The following is a 20277-nucleotide window of genomic DNA, read 5'->3' on the forward strand; positions in this document are numbered from 1 at the left end:
TTAAAGAATGAGTTTGCCTTTTATTAAAATTCAGTATTAAACTCCATATAGGCTAATGCTTTTCTTTTGCCTTTATATCACTCCCTTATTACGTATTAGGCTGACCCCAGTTTTGGGAGAATCACTTGGTTGGTTCTAAATATAGCACTGCATCTGCCCTTAAATAGGAGTGCAGGGGCAGTAGCTTCAGACAGGAGAATTATTTGTTTTCCTTAGGCAGTGTTTGCTAAGCTGGGAAAGGCTGGTCTTCCTCTCTGGTTTGCAGTTTTTCTATATCCTTAGGTAAGTCAATTTTCTATCCATGTTTTTCTTGTACAGAACAAATGAGAGCGCTTGTAGGAGGAGGTTGAGTGCTTTCCTGTGGAAAAAAAATTACTTTATTCAGGGAAAACAAACGATAAGTAGGACACAAACTGATTCATGAAAAGCAAAACAAAAAATAAAGTAAGATTGTTTTGTCCTGTCCAAAGTCACCTTGATTTTATTGTGCATTCCCTCTGTTTCTTTCTGCATATAAAGAACTACACTGCAGAAATCCACAGCTCTATCGGTATATGTGCGTTTCCAATTGCACAAATATTGGCAATGCCACTTTCTTGTGTGCTTATACTGTATGATTTTTTCTGAAGTCTGTGTGTAAATAATTAAGTATAAAATCTTATAGTAGCTAGCAAAACAATTTGGCCTGCTGAAGAATGGGATGTAGGTAGGCCAAAAAATCTACTTTTATTTTGTGTCTGCCATGTTTTCAAGTATATGTTTCCAGAAGATATGTTTCTGGTGTCTGTATTACTCTAAAATAAGTGGTATGTTCTGTGCCACATGAAAATTCCAGCTAAATACCACTGATAGAGTCCTGGGAAATCAAGTTCATGCTCTTGAAATTATACCTGTGTGTTGACAATTCCTATGAGCCAATAAAAATACCATAACAAAGGATAGTGAATGTTGGGATGGTGGGAAATGATTTTTATCATCTCACTGTCCAATGTTCTTAGCTGTCGAGTCGAAGGGATAGAATACACTTGCCAAGTAAAGGGAACTCTTCAAACTTCATCAGAACATGTTTGAACATTTGGAATGTTAGGGTGGCAAGGATCCAAGCCAATGTGGACAAATTTAGCCTCATTTATATCCCAGTCTTGTATGATCATGAATTCACAAGATAACGACCACATTAGTACCCTACCTGGGATATATACTGTTCAGCTTCTATTACAGATATGGAAAGAAATTCAGTTTGGAAGCTTCCACTCCTCTCCTTCATGAGATTCACAGAAAATACAAAATTACATTATATTATAGACTCACTAAAACACAGGATCTGGTGCTTCCCTCCACAATTACCTTGCTGGAGGGAAGGGTACCCATGACCCTGCCTGCTGCTCACCTCCACAGAGCAAAGGTCCCTGTCAAGGGTTGGGATATGACTGTGACCACCCATTATATATTTCAAATTACCTCCACACTAACTGTCCTGGCTAGAGTGTGAAGCAAGCCATTCAGGGACTATTACAAAATCAAGGTGTTCAATCTAACTAATCATAGATGTGCTATAGTGAAATAATTGCATTAAATTTACTTATTCAGAACATATGAAATTAGGAAAAATTATAGACCTGTGATTAGTAAAAATGAAAGATCTGTGATGGCTGGTACTGTCAGCTGCTTAAAAATGTTGCTTTATTGGGTATTCAGATAAGTAGAAATAGAGGAGAGAACTTTTTTTTTTGTTGTTATTATGTTTAATAACAAAAGTAATGCATGCATTTTGGGGAATTATTTGAATCTGTTTAAAACAATTGGTGAAATGAGGAAAATACTATTTCCATGAAAATGAGGTGTGGTCAGTAAAACATAAAACTAAACATGATGTAGCTAAAGAAATCAAAAAGAAAAACACAAAAACTGTTCAAGTTCACTGAATGATGTCTGGAATTCAGCAGAGTAAGCAAGTGAGAATTCCATATGATTTTTTTTTTTTTTTTTAATGATGAGCATGTTTGTTCTATTGTCAAAAGAGCTAAAACTGAATTATTATGTGGTCTGAACACGATCTTCAACAGAAGTCCTGAAACATTTTAAAATGACAGTATATTTGAGTAGGTTTTTCATTCACAAAACATAATTTTTTTGTGGAAGATCTAAATATACACGTGTACAGAGAAAAAAGACTGGAGAGACATATTAGAAATTTTGTCATATCATTTTTTATCAAATTAGTTTCTTATCAAAATGGAGAAGAATTACTCAGATCCTCTTTATACCATTCTGTTTAGACTGCAGTGTCTAGAGCTGCATAATGACTCATGATGGTTTTACAAGATTTACACTAAAGTCATTTTATGGGAGAAAATTATAATATGTTATTAAGTCTGCAATGTCTGAAGCATGGATATAACCATCTGGAACGGATTGCATATTTTTTGAGGCAATATGGTAATTTTTTATACTGGTAATTAGGAGCAATTAATAGAAGGTGGGGTTTTTTCTATCTTTCATTATGGTATGTAAGTGATATGGATTTAAATGTATTTTATCAGTTAAATATCAAGGGCTTTTATGCACCATAAAAGTATAAGTTGGCAGCTTCCTGAAAACATTTAACTTTGAACAATGTGGAGAACAGCTAGCAGAACAAGAGACAGATAGAGAAAAAAATGTCAAAGTCGTGGGAAAAACAGGACAAGCCCTCAAATCTGCAAATGGACAAAGAAATTTCCGTCTACGTGAGGACAGGCAAGAACACGTGAATAATTTTGGCACTTCTGCAGATGGCCAGGAACAGGGATGAGCTCAGAAGTGCATGTTGCAGGGTATAGCACAGGCAGGTCAGGCTGAGAAAATACATGCTGTACAGTGCATTGCTCATGACACGAGCCTCCTGAACCTGGGAGTGAAGTTATCTATCTATGGTGAGTGCAGCCATGTTCCTCTTACCATGGCATTTGTCAAGCCATCCATCAATTTAGCTGGACGTGTGCCTGCTCTCTGAGGCAATGTAAATGATCATGCTACAATTTACTGCTTGTCCTTTAAATCTTAAATTAACTCACTTATCTGACTAACAATGTTTATATCAGACCCTTGGCTTCTCTGCTCAAGAATGTGGCCCCTTGTCACGTGGTCCTAGATTATGGCTTTCTATTCAGATCAGTATTACTGTGTCACAAAACTATGCATATCCTGACCTGGGTGCCTGGCCTTTTACTAATGGTCAATAAAAATTGTTATATACATGCTACAAAACATGAAGAAATGTATGGTTTGTAAACTGACTTGAACAGTCTAATTCACCTGTGGTTGATGTCATTAATCCTTAAGGAGATTTTGGCTGAGGTAATATTTTTCTTTGTGTTTAATAATCTTCTGGATGATTTATACAGCACTTAGATTAGTGCACTTTAGGTCCTTTTGATGTCCCCAGCATTTACAGTAATAGAAGAAACAAATAGGAATAATAATAATAAAAAGAAAGGAGTGCAATGATGCTACATTGCACTAACAATGTAAAGGTCAGATGAGACACCAAATGTTTTAGGATCATCTTTTTCCTGTAATTCTAAGTTTTTTTCTTGAAGTCCAGGGTTGTTAATAGGATGTGCATGGATGTAATTCATGGATTGTTTGTGACACACAGGCCATGTATTTCAGCAACACCTCCAAAATTCTTGTGGTAGAACTTGGTAAATAAGACTTGAGATTTGCTTTTTAATTTGCTTTAATTTGTTGTAATCATTCAGATAATTAATTTGCCTTTCTCTGGAGTTATGCTTTTTTGTCGTTGTTGTTATTGGACCACTTCCCTCATCTCACTTTTGAGTCAGTTCTACCAATTCACCTGCCAGTATAACTAGGTCTCCAGACACTGTCATTAATGAATTTGGTTCATCTAAATCAATAAATTCACTGGGGTTAAGCTGTCATCAGCATATAATGTTCTCTGTCTTAGTGGTAGGTTGTCTAAATATTAGAATATATTTCAAAAATCTCATATAAATGCGTATCAGTGGAAAACTGGTAAAACAGTCAACATATTGTTCCTAGGAATACAGTATAAGCTTCTTTTTTCAGGAGCTCAATACCCTATATGCTGTTTTGACAGTGGGACTTTGATTTTACTCTTCTGATACTTGTCTTTGCAGTACTATTAAGTGTTAAATACATACTCTGAAAATGTTGTTGCAATTAACTGATGATTATTATTACATTTGGAATTGTTGCCAGGCAGCTCCCCTCTGTGTTAACAGAAGGCAAAGTGAGTCTGGCTGCTAAAAAGCTCTCTTAATTACTTGCATGAAGGATGTGAGTGGATGGCTACCCTTGTTTCTATACTGAAGGTGTTTGGGTAAATTGAAAAATATATGAACCAAAATTTGAGGAGTCCTGGATGCTGACAAATAGAAGAAAATAGACTAATTAAAATGTAAATTTTACATTTAGTGAAAAGGCTGGACTGTAAGTGACAATGGTGTTTTCTCCTCTCTCAAAAATGAAAATAACTTAGACTGATCTATCTGGATAAGTGGACATTACTCTGTAATCCTTATAAACTGGATCTCAGTGTGAATTATATACATAGCAACATTTACATTGCATGTTGATAAATTCACAGAATTATTTAACTTGGCCACATGTGAACATGAGTAATGCTTAACAGTGGAGTGAGCTTAATCTGTGTTTGACTTTTGCACTTTCATTTAGGAAAAAAGGCTAATTAAAAATAGAGAAAAGGGAAAATTATGCCATTCATTGTCCAGTTAACATAAGAACTAATGTGGAAATCCAGTGTAATACACACAGTCACACAGTTAGCAGGAAGAAAAGCAGTGTTCAATATCTGCAGATGTAGAATCACATGATGTGCAGATCAAAACTAGAAGAAGCCAAGGCTGCTCGTGGGTCTGTGCAATTCTGCTCATGGAACCAAAACATTTTGTCATGAGATGGGTTAATAGGTCCATGAGGGGTCCATGTCAGCTCAGCATTGTATGAGGTCATCTTACTGAGCCAGCATCTCTGTGAGGTACTGAACTAACTTGGGTCATGCTAACTTTCATCTTTCTCGATAAATATGGCAATATTTAATGCCCCATAGTAATGTTGTCAACCTGTCTAATTTTTGTTTTGCAGTGTCTTGTGCTTTGCCTAAAGCTCTCATTACTGAATCTGTGACTGGTCATTCTTACATCTTGGAAAAGAACTGAAAAGGTAACTGTAAGTTATGCAGAAGCTGCAGCTATGAGGGGATAAATTGTAAAAATCTCTTTCGATCTCCGAACATTATAAAATAAGGAGTGACTTCTATTAAGTATACCTACTGTTTGCTCCTTAATTTTTCTTGGAAAAGTAAAAGTAGATGATATGAGAATATCATAATTTGGGAGCACCTAGCTCTGCCTTTGACTATCTGCAAGTAACAATCAGACACAATTACAGTTTTTTACTCTTCTTAACCAATGACTAGCATTTCCTTTTTTTGATAAATACTATGTGCTGGAAATATGGTACATATTAACTGTCATTTTAACTTGTTAAATGTTTTATCTTAATGAGTTTATATTATTTCTTTTCAAATCCTTTTGAGCTTTCATTTGATATACATCATGACACTGCTTATTTATGTGACTTTTTATTACAAATTTGAAAATTTGGACTTTTGGTGTGGATCTAAGGCAGGTTCTTCTTGCATGGTCTAGATCCAGGCAGGGCCAGGCTGTGGGGAGCTGGAGTTGTGTTGTGTCATTTCTGGGGCAGAAACTGATGGCCCTGGGGACTGACATAGGGTCCTGGGCTGTGGGCAGGGGAGGCTGGGCTGGGACAGTCAGGTCATTGCTGTCCTCAAGACCCTGATACACTCCTAATATGTGTTCCCTGGGTGAGCTGGTGCTGCTTCCATTGCCATGGATGCCCTGAGGTGGATCCCAGGCTGTGCCTCAGCCTGTCCCTTGGGTGCTGGCATGGAGCTGGCAGCCTGCACCCAACAGGGAGCATAACAGCAGGGATGCTCCTGTCAGCTTTTAGTAGGGTATTGCATGTTACTGCAGTAATTTACTTGAGTAAATCTTCATCTGCTTTATGGACTTATACTGGGAGCTTGCTTCTGTGGTCGCTGAAGTGTAGGTGCCTTATGGGGGAGGTTTTGGCTGTTCAGTTGGGATCCCTCACCACTGTTGGGACAAATGGCCCAGGAGTAGAGAACCCCATATCCCACTGAGACTGCAGTTACACAAGCTGGCACCTACTCACAACATGGCTCGTGATATTCCCCACTTTTGCAAGAAGTTGTAATCATATTTCTAATGAGCACAAAGGGATGTAGGTAACTCCATGTTCTTTCAATAATGTGGTTGGTAGTCTGCTTAAATCTAACTCAGTGGGAAACGTGGTTTTGTCCCCCACACTGCTTCTAGGGGCACCTAGAATGTTTCTTAGAACCTTCTGTCCAAATATTGATCAAAAACTATGCCATGCTTTGGAGGAAGTCCACAAGAAGGAACCCAGAATGATTTATAGTCCAGAAAAAATAATCCACAAGGGAAGATTGCATAAGCCAGCTTTGTTGAGTTTAAACAAGAGAACAGGAAAGAAAAGTAAAGAAAATCTTCAACAGGCTGTTACAAAAGTGAGAGAATATTGTCTATTTGTTGTCATGGTGAATTGAACAAAATGCAGTGAGCATTAATTGCCAAAGTGGAAAAAGTGAAAGGTTTGAAGAACAGAGAGCTGAACTGTCTAACAATGGCCAAAAATCTGTCAAATTTCCATCCCTGAAAATTTCTCTGGAGGCGGTAAATGACATCTGCAAAGAAGGAGAAATATGATCTGCTGGAATATCTTTCATGCTATCATCTGTGATTCCATAGCTCACACTGCACGACTGATAAGATACAGCCTGAGGTGTGTGACTGATGGCTCTATTTGTCACAAATTGGTGCAATTTTATACATTTGGACATATTCATACATGTCTACATATCAAAAAATATCAAACCAGAGTTTGGAATATATGGCTAAATGTGTGCATGACTAAATGTATGGCTAACTCCACTCTCTGCAGGAACTACTGGCTGTCACAGAGGAAGCATGTCTTCAGTAGCAGTGCCGTTTTACCAGAGGAGGCACAAGCACTTTGATCAGTCCTATCGCAACATTCAGACAAGATATGTTCTTGAGGAATATGCAGCAAGAAAGTAAGTGCTGTGTACTTGAGCATAAGCAGGTCTCTGTTTTGGGTAGTCAGTACTTAGAATCAAGATACTTACCTTTCCCCTCCACCCCAAAGACTGTGATTTATACAGAATGATAGTTTCCCACTTCCTTCCATTGGCATGCTCCTTGTCTGCAGTCTCCCACCAGCACAGCTAAACTTCCTAGCAGCATTACAAGATACCTACACAGGCCTTTTAGCTTAGGATCTGTCCTGTTTGGTACCTCTAAACTTAAAATTATTCTTTGTAGGCTAAAATTGAAACTTCGACTTAAGAAAAAATGCCGTGAAATTTATTGTAAGTCATACAAACAACTTTTTACCCCTTTTTCTGTATGACATGATGATATTCCTTCTCCTGAAGTTGGCTATAACTAATAATAGATTTTGTGATTCAATTTCATTTTTAAACTTAAATGAAAGCTTAATGCTTCATTAAGCTCTCAAAATCTCTCAGAGTTTTAACCAGGAAAAACACATTCTTTGTATCTCAAAGCCTGAAACTTTGTATTGTGGTTGCTTCAGAATCGCCATTCTCCCTACTTAGTAATTAACATGCCTACCTAATTGTCTAGCTGGTCCAGTTTCCCTTATGAAAGAGGAAAGTTGCAGAAAGATCTGTGAAATACAGAAAAGCAGGAACACTTTGAAACACACAATGCTCTGGGGAATCTTTATGATTTGTGTATTAGACAGTCTGGTACCCTTGGAGTTCACTGAAATGCTATCATCACACCTGAATGATTGAAGACTGAAATAAATATAAATTTAATAGAATGAAATAAAAATGCCTAATGACCCCAGTGACAGATGATGGGCATTAAGCCCTGGAAGGACAAGTGACAATCACCACTTAGTGCAGTCAGTGAGAATGCAAAGGTTTCTCGCTGAACAGTGCTCAGTCACGGTGTTCAGCTCATTGAGCTCAAAGTAATTTCTTTGACATTTGTGAGTTCATGTTTTACCTGAATTGCTGGGTTATAACAATGTCTTTTATATTTGAAGGGCTGCTTCCAGGCAGGCTGCTTATTATGAATCGACTGGCTTGGGCAAAACCACATGCAGACTCTGTGCCAGGAGGGCACGCACCTTGGCTCATGAAGCAATGCAGGAATCCAGGAAAAGGTAAAGCTCTCTTGGTCCGCTCTGACCTGTGTAGTGGCTCTGGTCCCAACTCTTTTGCCAGGGCTCTTTCCAGAGTTGACAAGATTGGAGGCTTCTCTGTCACTGTTCTTCACTAATCTATTTTGGCTGGAACACTAAATGACTGAGTGTCACTTTCAGTCTCATATTTCAACCCAGAGTTGTTCCCCTGGTCCCCACTCTGACCCTTGAAAACAGCTTTAAACCAAAAATAAATTAGAATCCACCTAGTACCCAGAACTCATTTTGAACAGAGCTACTCTACTATTCCTTTTAAATGTTTTAAATTCTTTCCTGAATATCAAAAGGGTTTACTGTCATGTCTTAGTTACTGCCTTGATAAGATGTCCCAAAGTAACCATGCTGATGGCAATATTCTCCTTAGTGAATTTCACTGTTTCTGCTCTGCTATGCTCTGCAGTTACTGCACCAAAGACATAGAGGATTTATATTATGAGAAGGAATTCTGTCTTATTTGCAGAAAATATGTTGTGCAAATCATACACATCCATATGGTTCTGGTACTTGGATCGGTTTGAAATATATAACCTCAGAACAGAAATCTCTAGGAAAATCAAATGATTTTGTATGCTTTAATTTAGGTTTTAAAAACTGTTTTAAAATTCAACAATATAAAAAAATGGCAAGACATGGCTGGTATTTAAAGTACATTGAAATGGTAGGTACAAATATTTTTTTTTAAGTATCAGACAAAAAATTTCTTGACTCACTGAATTTTGTGGAAGTTTTCTTATTTGGGTTATGCTTTTAGAGTCATGCCATATGTTGACTATATTGACAGACATGGTAGAAATATCTGATATTCACTACCTTCTTTTGTCCTGGGAAAGAAAAGAGAATCAGCATGTTTACTGAATCAGCATGAATGAAGGAAACTGAGCTAGCTCCTCCTAAAAACACTTATGAGTTGGGGTATTTTTAGGAATTCTGGAAAATCTGTGGAATTAGGTTTTCAGGGAACAACTCACAATTTTTCCCAAACTTTATATTTTTCCTGGTAGTTTCTATAATATTTCCTGCTCATCCTTGTCAAGGGAGAGCTTTTTTTGCATGCAACTGTTCATCAAATCCTTGTGAACTCCTTGGTCTGTATCTTTTAGGCGAGGTCAGATGATACAGCCCATGGGGCTACAAGAGCTCCCAGGTTCTAAAGCTTCTAAAGCTCAGGGTACTATGTGAGCTAGGCACAACTTTTAAAAGGTTGTGAACAGGCACAGAACTTGCCTTCAGTTCTCTGCCTTCTTGTGCCCATGGGAAGGAAAATCAGGGGCCAGAAGGAGGCTAGGCAGGTTCTTGATCTTGATTACTGGAGGACTGTGGGGAACCATGTCAATGTGACCATAGCAGAATTCAAGACTTAGAGATATGGCCCCACAAATACAGAGAGAAGGAATATGAAGAAAGTTCACATGATTTTGCATGCTCAGGATATGCACATAGATGCAAAGAATGATTCCAAACCTAAATTTTACATCCTTCTGATACGGTTTCATAGCCCTTGGTGCCCTGAAGTGTATGAGTGACAAACTTAAAACTTCACAATGGTTACCTGATTTTTTTTCTTGTCCCACAGGACTCATGAGCAAAAAACTCATGTAAGTGATGAGAAAAGAATCCGTTTTGCCAGTGAGTTGTCTGCTTTGGAAAAAGAGATTCACACTGCCAGGCACCGAGCTCGAGAACATCTGGATAGACTTGCTGTGCAAAGAATGGTACCTGCTGGATCTTTTTGCTCCTATGCAAAAATAATTACAAGGTGTACTGAACTTTAGGCCTGTGCTTCAAATATGAGTAATGATTAAACATCTTTTTGTGAATTGGTTGGATCTCCTACCTTATTTGAGTCTGGTGCCAGATGCTTCTTTTCTTTTCCCATGTTTAATAGGTAGAAGAAAACATGGCTCTGGAAAGACATATCATTGAAGAAAGAATAAGTCGAGCCCCTGAAATTCTAGTGCGCCTGAGGTCTCACACCATCTGGGAAAAGATGTCCGTGAGCCTCTGCTTCACTGTGCAAGGATTTCCAACGCCCGTTGTACAATGGTAAGAGACTGGCCTTTCCTAGCCCTCTAAAAATGTTGTTAAGCTTTTTTCATTTGAAAGTTATGCCATAACTGATAAGTGTCATGTGTATAATGGCTTTGTTAAATCCCCTTTATAATCCTCCTAGATGTGCTGGATCGTAGCAGTTGATACTGCAGTGGAAGGAGTGGGAGGAAAACTTGCTGAGTGGCCCCGTGCAATGTGAGAAACTAACTCAAGCACTTCAGAAGGCTGACAGTGGAAGGCATTCCAGTCTTTCTGGCCATTGAGTTTCCTGAACACAAAGTAGCAAGTGGCAAAATACACAGAACTCACAGGCTACTTTCTAAGCCTGGGTTAATGTGCACAGCACCACTGTTGTCACAGGCCGAATCTGTGGTCATTGAGGACACAAAGGTTCTTTCAGCTGCCCTCCTCCCTGGACAGGTGCTGTCCTATAAATATGAAAGCCTCAGGCTGGACTGTAAAGACCTAACATGAAGCATAATTCTGTTGCTGCTCCCCTTTATTTGTGCTGAAGTGTTTTACTGTGGCGGAAGATAAAGTTTGCTTCCCATCTTGTGTCAGGGTTAGTGGATTTGAAAGTTCAAGCCCCATGCCATCTTCTCTTCACTTCTTTTTCTCATCTTCTAGATTGAGTGCACATCTTCTCTTTCCACTTCCTTGCTGCTATGATGGTCCTGCTTTACCTTCATGGCCCAATATTTATCTATCCACACATACTGGAAAATACTCTGTGCAAGCAGAGAGAGTTCAGATAATAGTAAATTATATGTTAATCCAAAGATCTACCATGTTAAGGGATAGTTGCTGATATTAATGAGTTTTATTTTTTTCTTGATTGTCAGGTACAAAAATGAGGAATTGATTTCTCCTGCAAGTGATCCAACAAAGTACAGAATTGAAAGCAAATATGGAGTACATGTGTTACATATAAACAGGTAAATTTTTCTGGAGAATAAACCAGCTTTTTATAGTCTATACAGAGTATTTTATATCAAATAAAATTAAAAATTCACACAAGGGCTGTAAGAGAATTGTTAAATTCAGCACACTTTTCTGTTGGCATTCACTTTTAGGCTGGAGAAGGTTCACTGAGTACCTGAATATTAGATTATGAAAATGAAATGGTAAATTAGATATTTGTATTCATTAACTTCAGCAATCTACAAGATATAAAAAGAAGAGGCAGGTAGCTGAAAAAATGGTAGTTCCTTTTTATTAGAATTATATATTCTCAGCATTTGAAGTGGAAAATTATATGTTCTTGTCATCATGAAGCTCTTTTAGGTAAACAAAATTACAGCTGGGCAGGGCAGGGATACATGGCTGTATTTGTTTTACTGTATGCTAGGTCCTGCTTAATTTTTCACCTCCTTTTTTTTCTTCTTCTGCAAAGTAAGGAAGTGTAAATAACTTTTTTAAAAGGTTCTAATGAAAGTAATTTTATTTTTTCAAAATGTTAACTTTGTGATATAGAACATGTTTGAGTATAACAGCTTCCCATAAACTAATCCCATGCTTTCTGAAACGATTAAAATGTTACATGACTTCGTGTGTGCTTTTTAAAAAAATAAAAACCGAATAAAAATGAAGAAATTACTACAATATTTAAATAGAAAATTAATATCTAGAGCAGAGACAGAAACCTCTTTAATTTCTCCAGAGCATGAACATCAGCTGCGCTGGAATATTTGTGGCTAACACTTGGCTGGCCAAACATTTAATCTATCCTGTCTCCATCTGTCAGCAGTGGAAGCAGCCCTGAGCACAGCCTTGTGGCATTAGTACAGAAAATAAGTGCATGATTTCTTCTGTCTTTGGGAAAGACTACTTGCCTTTGTCATCCTGCAGCCAAGTCCAGCCCAACTCTCAACCTTTTCGTAGCTCAGGATGGGAGAAACACATCCCTGTAGAGAACCTGGCAGCAAGAATCACCAGATTGTTGCTTCCTAAGATGCTTCAAAGGCACTCAGTCCTCTACCCCCCGGCCATGCTTGCTAACTGCTCTCTGTACCCATGGAATCTGTTCATACCACTGCTTCTTCCTGCCAAGATCAATTCTGAAAATAATAGCAGGAGGTTAAAATATAAAACCAGCTTGTCCTTTTTCACTCCTCTCCCTTTTAGCAGGTAAATGGAAAAGTCTCCCCTTTGTCTGGATATGTGTGAGTGCCAGTCAGGAGATGAAACTTTGGTCACTTCCTGATGGTGAGTGGCTGTGACTGTTCATTTCCCTTGGTAGCGCTCCTGAGGAGCTGCTTGGAGACTCCAGATGCCAGTTATGTAGTAGTAGGTCCCCTTGTGACATTTTGCGAGTAAATAGCTTTTAGAAGAAATGAAAATCGGTGCTGATGCTACTTCCTGAACACCTGTAATCATGAGGCTGAAGGATAATAATGGCTTCCATCCCCATGGTGATTTTTATCTTTTCTCTGCTAGTTATCAGTCATGTAGGCACAACCAGCTTTGGGAGTGTTCAGACCCAGCTGTATTTCAGGCAAGTTCCGACATACCACAGAGTCATTGATGGGCACCCACTCAGGTTTCCCCACCCCGTGTCTGCTAGTCCCAGACCTGTATGTACTCATGCAGACTCCCTCACATTCAGCCAAGCTGCCACCTTCAGAAACTCTTGCTCCATTTCTCTTTCATTCTGTCTGGCAGTGTGGTCTTTTTGCCACCTAAAGATTCCTAGCTGCTCTCCCACACATTTCCCTTCTACATTTAATACTGGGGGATGGTTATGATTTATAGACCTTATTAAATTAAAATTTCTAATTAATTTTTTTCTTTGTTACTAATCCATTTTATTTCAAAACTTGATAATCAGCTGTATTTTCTGTCCTAAAAACACAGAAGATGGACATGCAGGAAATGGAAGAATATTTTGTTAGAGCATTATTAAGCATATCTTGCATTGAAAGAAATAGATGGATAGATAATGCTTAAAATTATAAGTTATTAATGCTTTTATACAAACATATAGATTAATTCTGTATCTTCCATTAATATCTTTGTGCACCTACATTTCGTATTTTATGAATAATTTGTTTCTCTGGGAGGTGGAGCCATCAGGAGTTTCTTCCTATCCACTTCTGTGCTCTTCTCAGCTGTTCATACTAAAGTGCTGAGCTGAATGTAATCTTATCCACAGCCGCTCAGAACGGCCTTGGAATTTCTTGGCTACTTTTCTAGCACTTCAGCGAAGCCCAGGGAGTGAACTTTTTCCTTCTGATGCAAGTGTGTTATTTATTCCTGTGAGTATTCCCTGAGCCCAGTGGAAACATTCTTGAGGCACCAAAACCTTACCGTCACCTTGTTGTCTTAAAGTAGTAACTGGACACAATTTCATCCCTCCCATTTGCTGTTCCCCAGAACCTATAAGCCTATACAGTAACCAGATAATTTTAATTTCTCTGTCTCATATTTTTTATGATGCTATGTTCTCACATTTTTGCATGCATTCAGAGCTATCATGATCATACCGTAATTCTTTCTTGCTCTTTTTAAACTTCTTCAAATTGGAGTGTGAGCTCAAGATCTCCCTTGAGCAGTGAAGAAAAGGAGTTTAGAGTTTAATTCTGTTCTTTGCAGATCTCATAATGATTGCAGAAGTGATATGCACTGGGGTAGTGGTTCATCCCATCTTTCAACTCACATCTGATAGGTTATTAGGAGGAGACTGTGAGGAATACTTGGAGGGAAAGCTCCTGGTAGTTCAAATAAATCATACGTGTCTGAGAATATGTGAGTTTGTTTAAAATGTATTTTTTTATCTCACATAATTTAACTATGGATAGGCACATAGTAAAAGAAAAGATTTCTGTATCAGTGATAGTCAAGATGAGGGCGGCCATTGCTTTATGAAATAGCTGAAAAATATTTTCTTAGTGAATGTCTTAGAAATTCACAGTTGTAACATTTTAAACTTCTTGGTCGCTAATACTTGTTTAGCAACAGAGTTGGGCTTTTGTGTTTGTTTACTGTGAAGACTTATTAAATGGATCACCTGGTTTTATTTAGCTGTGATTGACTGTGTTATACTCCCAGCTACATTGGCTGGTGTGTAGAGAAGACAACAGGATGCTCCTCCCTTCTTCAGGCATTCCTGACTCCCACCCCTCAGCGAGCAGGAGGATGAGCTGAGCTGGGCAGGGAACATTACACATTCCAGGGCACTGCCAGTGTGGTGTGGCCACACTGATTCGTATATACAACTAATTCATATATACCCAGGTTCATATATATACGGCTCAAGGTCTGACAGCATTTTGCCTTTCCTTAGGCTCCTCTCCCTTTCCTGTTTGATGAAGTCCCAGCCCAAACAGTGGCAGAGGAGCAGGTTTGGAGCTGCAGCAGCAGCAGCAGCATGCGGCAGAGCTGGCAGAGTGCAGTGTAACTCCTGCCTGCAGCAGGTAGAGCCGGCAGAGTGCAGAGTAATGCAGTGTAACTCCTGCCTGCAGCACGCAGAGCCGGCAGAGTGCAGTGTAACTGTGCCGGCACAGGCAGGGCCTGCAGAGTGCAGTGTAATGCAGTGTAACTCCAGCCTGCAGAGTGCAGTGTAACTCTGCCGGCACAAGCAGAGTGCAGTGTACTGCAGTGTAACTCCGCCGGCACAGGCAGAGCCTGCAGAGTGCAGTGTAACTCCGCCGGCACAGGCAGAGCCTGCAGAGTGCAGTGTAACTCTGCCGGCACAGGCAGGGCCTGCAGAGTGCAGTGTAACTCTGCCGGCACAAGCAGAGTGCAGTGTACTGCAGTGTAACTCTGCCGGCACAGGCAGGGCCTGCAGAGTGCAGTGTAACTCTGCCGGCACAGGCAGGGCCTGCAGAGAGCACTGTAACTCTGCCGGCACAGGCAGGGCCTGCAGAGTGCAGTGTAACTCTGCCGGCACAGGCAGGGCCTGCAGAGTGCAGTGTAACTCTGCCGGCACAAGCAGAGTGCACTGTAACTCTGCCGGCACAGGCAGGGCCTGCAGAGAGCACTGTAACTCTGCCGGCACAGGCAGGGCCTGCAGAGTGCAGTGTAACTCTGCCGGCACAGGCAGGGCCTGCAGAGTGCACTGTAACTCTGCCGGCACAGGCAGGGCCTGCAGAGTGCAGTGTAACTCTGCCGGCACAGGCAGGGCCTGCAGAGTGCACTGTAACTCTGCCGGCACAGGCAGGGCCAGCCTCTCTCTGCTCCGGTGCCCCCGCATTCAGCATTACCCGCGCCGCCTCAAAAAAGGAATGCTTAAAAATTGAATGAACCTTCTCTTCTAGCTATTCTCATTTAACAAATGACCCTGTGCGGTCAGTAGAGTGCTATTTTAGTTTGATTAGGCACGAAAGGCTTGAGATGATTTAATCGGGAGAGCTGGAGAGCGCGGCGCGCCCTTTCTCCGCCGGAGGGGGAGCAGGGCAGGGCAGAGGTGCTGAGACGAAGGCAATCCTCCGGCAGAGCCCGCAGAGCCTTTGGCTGTGCCGGGTGGGTGGGTGACACACTGCAGCTCCCTGGGTTTTGCAGGAATGCAGTATCAGTGGCGGTACAGGCAGCAAAATGGTGTACTGCTCTCCTTTCCTTGCTGAAAGGCAAACAGCCCCCAAATCCCTGATCTGCTGGTTTGTCAGTCACTGTCCCCTATAAGCTGCTGTAGCTGGGGGCTTCAGGAAATGGGGAAATGAGGTCCCTCTTCCCTAAACATGAAATCCAACCAAACAAAAAGAATCAGTCAGATTCATTCTGTCTGGAGAATCAGGGCAGGGTATGGCAATTCTGCAGAGTGTTTCCACAATTGATGTCACATAGCACTGAAAATTTTGTCATTTGAATTCAAAGGAGTAATTTTTAACTCTGTAATTTACTCCATACTGCTTCGTGTTCCTTACATGCACTGAATTGTGTTCTAATTCAGGCAAAGATGCTATTTCACTCTTAACTCTTGTGTTTAAATGTACACTAGGCAGTTGGATGAATATATGCATTTTAAATAGATGTATCTGCCTGGGGAATATTCCCCACACAAGTATTAGCACTTCAGAACCTCATGTGGATTCAGAGCAATTTAATATTTGCAAAAAAGTATTAGTACCTTGGGACAGATACAGTTCTGCAGTCACATTTTATGCTATCTAAATGTACTCTATGCATATTTTATCTGACCTTTGTAAAGGCTGAAAAACACATTCTCCATCATAAAACAAGAATAACTGTTAGACCACACCTTGCCTCCTGGGTACTACAAATGTAGATTCTAGCAGGTCTTGACTCAGTGCACTTTACAGTGCAATTTAGGAAATCTAAGATTTTTTTAGCATACAAGGAAATAGATAATTTCCAGGATAATCCTCTATCTGAGCATTATCTGGCACAAAAGAAAAGTCAGAACATTGTGTAACTTACCATCCTGTCCAACTTTCTTCATAGTGAATATGAAACAAAAGTGCTGTCTAGCTCCTAGCCACTAAAACCCTACATTTCCAATATAAGATTTAAAGGGGTCTCAGTGAGTACTAGGCTGTCTAAGATTATTTCTCTTCTGGACAGTCAGAGGAGTGATCGTAGCAAAGACATATAAATTGCTTTCAAAGCAGTAAGCTACAGAAAATGGGTAGAGTTGTTTTGACCTCTTAAATAGCAAGAAGTGCCTGGCCTGTGGAATTATGTGTTTGTAATAACTGTAAGAGCCTCCTTTCACTTTATTAAAAAAAAATAAAAAATGGATGCTGTAAGAATGTGGTCAGCTATTTGGTCAGTTACTTCTAATGTTCTTCCTGAGAAAATTAATTATAACTCTATCACTAACTTTTGTGAAATATTTACTTTTAGATTTTGAGCTTCATTAGGTTAAAGATATGACCCTTTTATGAATCTCCTGTCTGTTCTAGAGACATTTAAGATTATATTCTGTTTTCTCTACCTTGGGCACCATCACAAACAGAGCTCATCAAAAGATGTGTTTTGCTGTTTCTTAGGAGAGCAAAACTATGGGGAGAGGATTTAGATGAGCACAGATATATATCCATTTGAAAGGTTAATCAGATATCTGCCATTCTTCTTCTTCATTTTCGGGAGACAACTTTGCAGTTCTTACACCTTTACATTTCTGACACTTTGAGTGGTTTAGCACAGTTTGGCACCCCAAGTTAGTCCACAGTACATGTTTCTTTATTTTCTGGATTACTTTTAGGCCACCTGTTTTTTAAAAATAAATCTCTCTTTAGATCCTAGGTCCTGTGTAATTCTTACAGATATTGGTCCCTATTTAACAATTTTATCTGGTGTTCTACTGGAAAATGAAGTCAACACTGAGAGCAGATGATGACTGGTTTAAAGTGAGATTTAATCAGAGTTAACCACAGTCAAGCCATGCTGTTTTTTTATCTTTGTTGTCAGCACTCTATAGGAACAACAAAATGTTAGAGAGCAGTTAAGTTGGATTTAAGAGAAGTGAAGCAGCCTGAAGTAATGCTTTGTTTATGTGAGGAAATGGCCTAGTGCAGCAGTGCTGGTGAAATGTTCATCACTCATTTATGAGCTGGGTGCTCATAAATGTGTGCTGTCTAAAGCATGCCCAGGCCAGGCAGGGATCAGGCCAGGTCAGCACACACAGGATGGCTCTCCCAGCAGTGTCCTGCCAGGACAGGTCAGTGTGCACCATCCTTTGGGAGGGTCTGGCTCATCCAGGGGAAACCTGGGCTTGCAGGTGGTAGGAGGACACTGTGCACCTCTGTGGGTCTTTGGCAGCATGTGGGTTGGGCTGTGGCTTGAAGGGCAGGAAGCCTTTGTAGGGCAGGTACCTGGGGACAAGGACTGCAGGGCATGCTGTGACATATTCCTGCCACCAGTGCCTAGGAAATGCACTCCTGGGCTCTGCCTGCACAGCAAATTAAAGACATGCTCTGCCACAGTGACCTCCTGGTGTGAGATAGACTCATTTTCTCACCCTTCAGGACAGGGCCGCCAGACATCCAGACTGCTTTCTGGAAAAGGTCCTTCACTGTCTCCTGAGCTGTGTGTGGGAATCCTTTTGGTGAGCTGGAGCACACCAAGGCTTGGCAAGGCGTGTTTAAAGCATCAACATAAGGGCAATCAAGATCTAGTTTCTGGGGATGAATGCTGTTTAATTTGCTAATTTGTAATATATGTTATTAAATATACTACCTACTATATTTACACTATTTACTGTATGTTCTAAATGTATAGATTCTTAAGTTAGTGATATAGCAGAGTGACAAAAATGCCTTAAAGCTACAGAACAGTTAATTCTGCAATGCCCCTTGTAAGAAATTTTTGAGCTTCTTCATTTGTTGTTAACTTGCTATAGTAAGATACTGTACGAGGCTGTGATAAATGCACGGACTATGCACATTTTAGTATAGAGGCATAACATGCCTTAGGAAATTGTCCTTTACTGCAGTTTTATATTACTTTTTGGCATTTTATTACACAAGTGTTAAGCAGTGTGAAACTGGGATAGTGAAAAAAATGTTCTGCTTTTAAAAATTCATTGCGAAGAAGTGCTGTCGAGTCTGACATCTCTCAAACAAGTCCAGAATCAGTTAAGCTTTATATAGCTCTGGAAACAGGTATTGTAATTTCCTTAAAATCCTTCATGGAACCAAACTGTTAAATAACATCCAGCTCAGAGAATGGTGATGAATGAGATTACATCCAGCTGGTGCCAGTCACAAGTGGTGATCCCCAATTCTCAGTGCTGGAGCAAGAATTCTGACACTGTCATCAGTGATGTGGATGAGGGGAACAGGTGCAGCCTCAGTCGGTCTGCAGATGTCACCAAGTTGGGTGGGAGTGCTTATCTGTTGGAGGGTGGGAAGGGTCTGCAGAGGGATCTGGACAGGCTGGATCAATGGGCTGAGGCCAGCTGTGTGTGGTTCAACAAGGCAAAATTATGAATCCTGCCCTTGGATCAAAACAACCCCAAGCAAGCTACAAGTTGGGCACAGAGTGTCTGGAAAGCTGCCCAGTGGAAAAGGAGCTGGGGTGCTGGTTGACAGCAGCTGAACATGAGCCAGAGTGTGCCCAGGTGGCCAGGAGGGCCAATGGCCATCCTGGTATGAGCAACAGTGTGGGCAGCAGGAGCAGGGCAGGGATTGGCCCCCTGTACTTGGCACTGCTGAGGCCACACCTGGAGTCCTGTGTTCAGTTCTGGGCCCCTCACTGCAAGAAGAACACTGAAGTGCTGCAGTGTGTCCAGAGAAAGGCAATGGAGCTGGCGAAGAGTCTGGAACACAAGTCCTGTGAGGAGCAGCTGAGGGAAGTGGGGGTGTTTAACCTGCAGAAAAAAAGAGGCTCAGAGGGACGTTATTGCTCCTACAACTGCCTCCAAAGGAGGTTGTTGCCAGGTGGGGCCAGGCTCTTTGCCCAAGTAACAAGTGACAAGACAAGAGAAAATTGCCTCAACTGCACCAGGGAGGTTTAGTTTTTAGATATTAAGAAAAATTTCTTTACTGAAAGGGTTGCCAAGCCTTGGACCAGGCTGCTCAGGGAAGTGGTTGAGTCCCCATTCCTGGAAGTTTTCAAAAATCCTGCAGCTCTGGCCCATGAAGTCATGGTTTAATGGTTTAACATGGTGGTAGTGCTGGGTTCACAGTTGGAGTTGATGATCTTAGAGGTCTTTTCCAAACTTAACAATTCTATGATTTCAATTCTTTTAAATTGTTTTTCAGTCTCACTATGCCTGTCCAGACTGTACTAGGGTTTCCTACCCAACTGCAGGCTTTTTGGTTAAGACTGTAGTCTAGTCTTAGGACTTATTCTTATGTCTTTGATAATTAATTGTATGATAGACTTTGCAATTGATTTCTTGATTTTGTGAAATATGTGGCTGTAGAGTTGCCTCCAGGAGGAGCTGTTAGACCT

The 20277-nt window shown here is 40.4% G+C and overlaps 1 protein-coding gene across 2 annotated transcripts in view; it reads left to right on the plus strand.

The window, feature by feature from the left end:
• The first annotated feature begins 221 nt into the window (after nucleotides 1–221).
• Nucleotides 222–20277, plus strand: part of MYOM2 (myomesin 2) — a 76386-nt gene continuing 56330 nt past the window's right edge. For both annotated transcript variants that reach the window (XM_058800910.1, XM_058800911.1), the window contains exons 1-7: nucleotides 222–282; nucleotides 5134–5211; nucleotides 7060–7192; nucleotides 8215–8334; nucleotides 9947–10085; nucleotides 10259–10416; nucleotides 11265–11357. In XM_058800910.1, the coding sequence (XP_058656893.1) occupies nucleotides 7086–7192; nucleotides 8215–8334; nucleotides 9947–10085; nucleotides 10259–10416; nucleotides 11265–11357 (617 nt within the window). In that variant the 5' untranslated portion in view covers nucleotides 222–282; nucleotides 5134–5211; nucleotides 7060–7085. The remainder of the gene's footprint in view (nucleotides 283–5133; nucleotides 5212–7059; nucleotides 7193–8214; nucleotides 8335–9946; nucleotides 10086–10258; nucleotides 10417–11264; nucleotides 11358–20277) is intronic.

The sequence above is a fragment of the Ammospiza caudacuta genome, chromosome 3 (genome assembly GCF_027887145.1).
Source record: "Ammospiza caudacuta isolate bAmmCau1 chromosome 3, bAmmCau1.pri, whole genome shotgun sequence".
Lineage (NCBI taxonomy): Eukaryota > Metazoa > Chordata > Aves > Passeriformes > Passerellidae > Ammospiza > Ammospiza caudacuta.